We start from the raw sequence: 8,558 nt of genomic DNA on the forward strand, positions 1-8,558 counted from the left end.
TTGTGGAGGACAAAGTCAAGCTGAAAGTGAAACAAACAGATAAGTAGCTCTGTATCTAAATAGGTCAGCTGATAACTAATGTAGTTACCATAACTTTGTGAGGTGGGGATTGCTCTGCTGCCTCTAACTGGTCAAACATGAATAAATCCAGCTTTCACTTTTAAATCATTTTAGTTTCACTTACCTGATCCAAATATATTAAAGCCTAAACCACTAAAATTACATTTATTGTACTTCTGACCCCAAAAATTTTTACATAAATTTACATATTTGATTTATAGTTTTTTGCTACATCTGGCATGTTTTGTGTAGTTTATTGCTTACAGCTTTTGATCTTAAGCAAACAAAAACATATAAGTGTGTTATGGCCAGAGAAATGACACTGATGATGTAGAAGTCTCATAAACTAATGATACAGTTGGAGTTAGAAGTGATGTTAGATGTGAACAAAACAGTCATAAAAAGGAAACATGACACAGTTTCAATTAACAGTTTTGAAAAAAAAAATCAGTGTCAACAGAATCAGCATACAGATATATTTAATTCTTAAAAGATTTACAATATCTTACATATGGTACATATTCTATTGAAAAGCGGGATAAACGATCTTTGGCACACTCAGTTTCCTGGTGATACAGACAGAAAACATACACAGTTGTAAAAAATACATCTTTATATAGTCTTTTGATCTCTGCATAAGCGCTGTAGAAGGAAGACTTTCCCTTTTAGCTTTGATTTGTCATCTGTATTACAGTTTATGTCTCTGTGTACAACGTGCCTGCTTATCTGGAAAACAAAGTTAAGGCATAGCTTGGTAGAAAGAAAAAGAACACACACATACATTCACACACCCACAGACACGTATTCCTTTAATTTCCTGCTGGTGAGGATGGAATCTGTAGCATCATTAGTGTTAAGGCGCTGCTGACAGTTTGGCTCAAAGTTGAACACACAAAGGCACTTTCAGGCAAAAGGCACGTTAGAGTACATAAAAACATCTGTAATAAGTAGTAGGTGGTAAAGTGCACACTGAATATCTTTGGTATAGGATGTATTGCCCAGTTTGTTTCTCGTGGAGAGACCTTGAAGAGAAGCCCGTCAGACTCGCCACGCTCAGCGTATCTCGAGAAGCTTCCAGTTATCTTTTTTGGTTCTGTAGCTACCAGCTGATTATGTCGAGCCACATCTTAAATGTGGCGAAGACCAAAAGCATCCAAAAGTTGATCTTTGCTGGGCTACAATGACAGATGATGCTGCGACTCACACTCGGCTTGGCTCAAAGTCCTACAAGAGCTGAGCTCCAGGACACTATTCAGAGTTTAGTCCTCAGTCCCATCCCAGGAAGTGGCATTTTTCTCACTTCTTGTCGCTAATGGAGCAGTCCACAGCTATGATGTTTTGTATTTCTGTAATTTTCACTTCCTCCTCTGGGATCTCCACCTCTACTGGGATCTTTAGTTCCTCTACAATCTTCTCCGCCGAGGAGCTCCGGCTGGACAGCTTGCCCATCTCGTCTTCCAGCTCAGAGATGCGTTCGGCAATGCAGTGTGCAGTGAGGCGGGCCTCGGGATCGTGGTCCCAGCATTCCTTAATGGTGGCGCACATCACTGCCATGCCCTGTAGAGGGAGGCAGAGAGCATGTGTTATCAGATAGAAACTTTTTAAAAGAGAGAGAGTGCTAGGCGAATTCTACAAAAGCAAAGATGAGTGCAGAAATAAAACTATTCCATATATGTAGTTTTTATATCCCAGTGACCACTGAAATAAAAGTCAGATAATTCCAAGATAGTCACGGAATGCTGAGACTTGGTTAGTTTAGTTAAAACTTCTTACACATGAAATCAAACCAGTTATAGTGGTTCTAAGAGAAGTTATAAATGTACAAGCACTGAAGTTAAAAAGCAAATTAAAAGCAACACTTTCATTATTTAGAAGCAGTGAACTCAGTCGGTTTTAGATGTTACAAATGCATAAGGCAGCTTTCACCTCATTAAACCAAAGTTTAGCTAATTGCCATTTTACAGTGAGCAGAGTAAAGTTGGAGGCACCTCTACTGGGACTAAACTGTTATTAAAACCAAACCTGTCTCCGTATTTAGAAGGTGGCTGACTGTAGCACAGTCAGCAAAGAGGCTGCCTGGAACCGCTGTGACTAAAAAGGTTGTAGTATTTATTGTACTTCAACTTTAATGCATCACATTTGTTAGAGAGCAATGCTCTTTTTTTCCTTCTCTCACCCCAACCGGTCACAGCAGATGGCCCCGCCCCTCCCTGAGCCTGATTCTGCCGGAGGTTTCTTCCTGTTAAAAGGGAGTTTTTCCTTCCAACTGTCGCCAAAGTGTTTGCTCACAGGGGTCATATGATTGTTGGATTTTTCCCTGTATGTATTATTGTAGGGTCTACCTTACAATATAAAGATCCTGTGGCAACTGTTATTGTGATTTGGCGCTGAATTGAATCTTCCACTTATGTGACTGGCATTTATGTCAGCATTAACACGTCTCTCTGTCTCTGCTGTCTTCACACAAACAAGCAAAGCAATTTATGATTAGGATTTACCAAAAAGATTGATTGAATACAGGGAAAGTGTTAAATGCAAAACTGTTTAAAGAGCAAAGAGACGAGCCACAGCCTATGCTGAAAAATGTTTTCAAGTGTCAAAGGCCGGCTTTTACTCTTTTACTGCAAAAATTAGTTATTTAAACTTGTTCTCACTCCATTGTGCTTATTAGCTATGAGTCCATCACACAGGTAAAATAACTAAACTAAACCAAAGAAAAATAATAATAAGCATAGAAAAATAAATAAACTACAACAAGTACAATGTACAAAAGGGGATACATTATCGTAAAAATTAGTTAAACATACTATTACATTCAAAATGTACACTTATGTTATATAAAATTATGTGTGCAAAAAATCGTGACAATAGATACATATTTACTAATGTAAAATATGAAACTTATTTGAGTGTTCACACTCAATTGATTGATTGTGTTATTTTAATTTTCATCCTAACTTTTGTTCTACATTGTAGAAAGCTGCATCTACAATTTTGATTAGTACTGCAGTCTAACGCACTCACCTGGTGCCTGAGCCAGCTGTCGGGGATCTCAGGCCTCCCTCTGTCTCTCAGCACATTATCCTTCATGCTCTCCACACAGGGGTGCTCTCGCACTTTCGAGCCGTACGCTGGCTCGTAATCCTTTACTTCTGCAAAACACAAGCACAACTCACAGATCAGACATGGACTGCAGACCCTAAACTGAGCTGCAAGTAAACCACATCCTTCTTTACAGCCACTTGTATGTACCAGTATTTGTCATTTTCAAAATCTTGAAAGGTGCATATGATGATATATGAAAATTTTAAGATAAAGAAGAAAAGGAAAGAGAGGGAGAGGGAGACTGAGTGTGACAGGTGGCTGAGTTAACCTTACTAGAAAGTGCAAAAGCATCCTGGTATGAGGTCATTACACCCCAAAACCACTGAGCTTGAATTTCCACCCGAGCTTTGAGCCTTGTACGCTGGCACCAATAATGCTGACAGTGGGAAAGAATTGCTTTTATGAAGCCTTGGCGGGGGGAAAAATGCCCACTTTGGCACTCAAATGACGATCGTGTCTAAAAACAAACAAATCAGCTTCCGCTAACAAGCCATTATTTGCAACCTCAGAGCAAAGAACACCAAAATAACAATCGGTTATTTTTTTACTCTTTTATGCTCAAGAAATAGCTGGGGTGCAGGGGGTGGGAGGGCATCATGTTGAAACCATGAAAAATAAAAAACAAGGCTCTGGGATTGGGTCCAAACCTCATGAAACCGAACTCACAACAGCTGCAGTCTGCCTCCAACCCCGGAAAGGAAGGCTCCCAGGATCTCACAGTTGCTGTGTAATGAGATACTAATCACTGCAAACTCATTTCTGTTTGCCCATCTGACACCGGAAATGATGCACTAATAATTAGCAAATAATCTATCCCTGGACGTCAGTGTTCTTATGCTTAATAACAAAGTGTTCTTCCCAACCTGTCAAACACTGGGTATTATTCTCTAATAAACTGTCATTTGTGCTACATTTTGCTGCAGTTTGCTTTTCTCTGTTCTGCTGCCTCCAAACCAATGGTCTTTGGAAGTCCATTTGATTCTAAAGGGAACTAAATCCTGATCTGGTGAGTCACACAGGTCACACTCAGTCCAGTGTCTGGGTGGATCTCTGGGTGTTTTAGTCAGTTGAGGCTGACCACATTTTAGACCAGATCTAAATATCCTTGACTCTATTTGGGCTAAGTACTCGGTTTCCCTTTACATTCGGTCTCTCGTTTTCCAAAATATTAGTCATGTTTGGTTAAGTTTCACTAGTTTGGTTTGCAATTCTTAAACGCCTGCTGCTCAGTGTTCGTTCGTGAACTTTCAACAGCCTCACAACCATTTAACTGGCACCTCTGAACCTTCAAATCATCTCACATTGTCTGCAACAGCACTTTAAGAACTTGGAAATTTTTCTAAACTTAAAGTGTATTTACCACCTTTGACCAAAGATGCAGTCATTGGTATGTCACTACCTATAGTAAAATCCTAAATTTCCAAACTCAATATCCTTTATGAGTTACAGAAGTCATTTCTCAATATTTACCATCTACATGCATTTTTCTATATTTTCACTACCTAAACATTTTTGGTACAGTATAAATTATGCTATACTATAATTTGCTATTACCGTTAAAACTACAGCTACAAATGTTACTCCCGTGTTTGTTTAAAATGACACTAGAAATGATGGGAGATTACATTGGAAGTCAAGGGCTGCATTATGAAGCACTACCAGAGCAGCTAGGCTAACACACAGCTGTCACTTAAGCTAACCAGTGTTTTTTTTCTGCATGTATCTTTAATAAAGGACTTATTATCTGAATAAGCTTTAAGTGATGAGTGTCAATTCCCCATTTTAAATTTATTTATGTACAGTGAGAGAGTGGAAACACGAATTCAGAAAGACCAGAGTTGAAGAAAGCGGCACTTGTAGCTGTTCAAATTCCCATTTAATCTCAAAGCACTTAGTAAATGTCTACATAGCGATGTATATTTCCATATCAACTAGATGCTTTGATGTAGTGGTTAGCAGAATGATGCGGTGAAATATATGATAAGTGATGCAGTCTCATATAACCACGTGGAGCCCTGCTGCTTATCCTCAAATACAGGAAGTTAGGAGGTTGGGGTAAAATCCCGCAGACAGGAAACTGGAGGGCTAGGATTGGGACTATGTGCAGAAACGCTGACTCTACAGACCCACACTTCCTGTTTTGACATGTGGAAGTTCCCTCAGTTTTAGTATTTTAAAACAGGACCCAGCCGGGCATGGCCCATTCCCTGCAGGGCTATTTATGCCAGGCCTGGTATTGTCCTCTGCTTTCTGCTGTTTAGATCTCCTGCTGTGGAGCTGGTATAAATACCACACATTTTCCTGGACTGCATACAGCTGAAGCACAGAGTTGAAAACAGAAATAAAAAGCGGTGGAGTACCTTCTAAACATCAAGACATCACAGAGTGGAAAAGGTCCTATTTCATGCTCCATTACTGATTTGGCTCTTGTACACTTGTCCTTTTTCTGTGAATGATACATGGGGACTACACGTGCGGTCTACATGAGGCGGGGCCTGTTTTCCTTCTCTGGACCTTTGAAAAGCTATGAGAAGAATTTCATCTGAGAGGAGATTTCAAAAGAGACTGCAACCAGAGCTTCAGTCTCACTTTCCTCTTGCTGTCTGGGGCCCGCAGTTAAAATCCCGGTATATTCAATCTAAGTGCTGGAAAGTGGTTTACGACAGTTTCCTTTTCAGATTATCTGTCTGAAACCTTTGTGGCCTGAAGGTTAGCAGAAACCCCGTGGCTAGCTATGCTGTCTGGGATCTGCTATCTCCAGACAAACATCTCCATGTTTGGCGTTTGAGAGATTTCAGACTCTCGAGAGAAGTATAACATGAAACTGATCCCACACTGATGCAAAACAAACTACATTGCAAGAAATGAACCTGCGTAAACTCTAATGAACCACACTGTCATCGAAACAAAATCTCCTCTCCACAGAAACAAAGAATCCGCCCATCTCTAGAGAAAGTTGTGGGCTGAATTCCTGTGGCAGGTTTGTGGCTAGCACTTGGGGTGCTGTGAAGTTTAATGTCAGTGCTGTTAGTAGTACTTTGATTGGGGGGGGGGGTTACAAGTTGAAATAGCAGATTCCCTCCAAATGAATACCTGAAACTTAAAAGAAAGAAGCAGTCAGTCCTATCTTCATGTCTGTTCTCATTTGATTGGTTTGTTTGGAATTACTGTATTCTTCAGCTCTTTGTCTGTTTAGTCTTATTTGACTTGTCTTTTACTGTTATTGCTCTTTATCTGCGTTATTTTTATTTTAATGGGTAATTTAGTATCTGACCGGAGATGACACACTTAGTTATCTTGAAATGTTTACACTCAGCTGCCAGTTTATGTAAGATACACTTAGCTAAAAATAACTAAAAGCTATTTAGAGAATTTAGAGAAAAACAAAAGAAAAAAAGCCACCAACAGAGATGTTATAGTAATATAAAATAGTATATTGCACAGCTATGACATCAAAATTATGTGGCGCATGGACCTGGGTCCTTTGAGGGTGTCCTGTGGGAGTCTGTTGGTTGTAAGACTTAAGTGGGTCAAGCTCATTCTCCTGCACCTGGTGCATGTATTGTTCACCCAACCATCCATTTCCTACTGATTATACATCAGTTTAAAATGAGATTCCAATGCAAGGATGCTTCATTGAATTAAACACCTGTTGCTTCAACTCTTCTCTTCTTGTGTGTCTCTCTCCCCCTCCTTACTTTGCATCGCTGATAAGAGGGAGTAAGACATGAGAAGAGGATGAGAGGAAAGGGAGGACGTGCAAACTAAGAAATGAGAAAAGGGGTATGTCTTAAGAGTTCCACTTCCTGTGGAAATGTTGAAGAAAATATCCTGCTAGGGAACATGGCATACCCCTGTTGTTGCCAGAGGTACAGCAACAGTTAGAGGGGTGTTAACTGTTAAAGTAAGCAGCACACATGTATCCAAGATTTCCCAGTAGAAAATTGCATTGTAATAAAATTGTAAATATTCTTCACCATACGTGTAATAATTTTAAAATTAGTCACAAACTAAGTCCTACACACTCAGTGTCGAGAAATTCTTCAATCTAAACATCATCAGGGCAGGATTGTTCTTAAGGGCTAACCACGTTACTTTTAGCTAAACGGGTCGAATGAACTGGCAACTGAGATTACAATAACCCTACAGTAATTACAGAGAGTGGTATCAGTCTTGTCTAAGGTAAAAAGTGAGCGTATTTCCAAAATGTTGATCATTAACTTCTGTGTTCTTTTAGCTTTTTATCAACCCCTCACCAGCTGCTGCTAATGGCAGTGTCCCTACATGGCCCACAAGGCTTTTGCTTGGCATGGTGCAAACCTTTCTCCCTGCTCCATTTACTCTGCATAACCCTCAGCTCAGACTGAACATGCGGGCCCTGCTGCGCCCTGCAGGCTAATTCAGGATAAGTAAATAAAATGCTCAGAGACCCACGGAGAATGTACTATAAGTGACCACAACAACAATGCCAGAGCAGGGTAGTATTTCGATCCACCATTCTGACCCCTGTTGTTGCGGTGGAGACAGAGGAAATACACACACACACACACACACACACACACACACGCTCACACACACACTCCCAGATTGAGACATGGAAACAGGATGAGATGAGGGCATCTGTCTAAGACCTCCATTTCTGTTACACTGTCTCCAGGTGACTCTCTTTACTCTGAAGAAACGCACACACTCTGTGTAGACAGAGGAAATAAACACACACACACACACACACATACACACACTCTATGTAGACAGAGGAAATAAACACACACACACACACTGGAATGTGACTGTCTCATTCTAAATATCTCAGACTGTCTAGAAAAGCCCAAGAGACAGAGGGAACAACATAAACCACAGAGAGTCCCTCTCTACTCTAAGGAGACTGGAATAAAACACACAAAAACAAATTTGTGTGAGCTGTACTTCATTAAAAGGTCCTCTCTAAGATTTAAAGTCTATAGTACAATCTAATTTTGCAAGGTGAGAATTACTGATAGAAAGATTTTTGATCAAAGTGGCATCAATACCAGACTCACACACCCTCATGTGCATAAGAGCGAAATGATTCCCTTCCAGCACTGAAACAAAACTGGTGGTATCAAAACTCCCTTTCCTAATTGTGTGCGTGTTTAGCTACTGTAAGGTAGTAGTGTGTTGTTGTGTTGTTGCCCTACAGATTGTTCCTTGTCCTCGATTCTCGTGATCTTCCACTGACATTTGAATTGGTGGCTTAAGAATTGCCTTTCTGTTCTTTACTGATGATTTGGTACAATTCATTATACAGCATGCAGCCAAATGTGAAACAGCTCGGTTGTGTGTCACCGGTTCCCTGTTTAGGCCACGAATATCTGATTGCTTGGACTGCAGTTCATTGCTTGGTGGATTAGGAG

The 8,558-nt window shown here is 40.2% G+C and overlaps 1 protein-coding gene across 2 annotated transcripts in view; it reads right to left on the reverse strand.

Annotated features, from left to right (window-relative positions):
- Positions 1-522: 522 nt before the first annotated feature.
- Positions 523-8,558, reverse strand: part of tgfbr2b (transforming growth factor beta receptor 2b) — a 39,983-nt gene continuing 31,947 nt past the window's right edge. For both annotated transcript variants that reach the window (XM_005742959.1, XM_005742958.1), the window contains 2 exons: positions 3,085-3,212; positions 523-1,617 (listed from right to left, as the gene is read on the reverse strand). In XM_005742959.1, the coding sequence (XP_005743016.1) occupies positions 1,357-1,617; positions 3,085-3,212 (389 nt within the window). In that variant the 3' untranslated portion in view covers positions 523-1,356. The remainder of the gene's footprint in view (positions 1,618-3,084; positions 3,213-8,558) is intronic.

Source organism: Pundamilia nyererei, unplaced genomic scaffold, assembly GCF_000239375.1.
Source record: "Pundamilia nyererei isolate P.nyererei 1_Seehausen unplaced genomic scaffold, PunNye1.0 scaffold00125, whole genome shotgun sequence".
In the NCBI taxonomy this organism is placed as follows: domain Eukaryota; kingdom Metazoa; phylum Chordata; class Actinopteri; order Cichliformes; family Cichlidae; genus Pundamilia; species Pundamilia nyererei.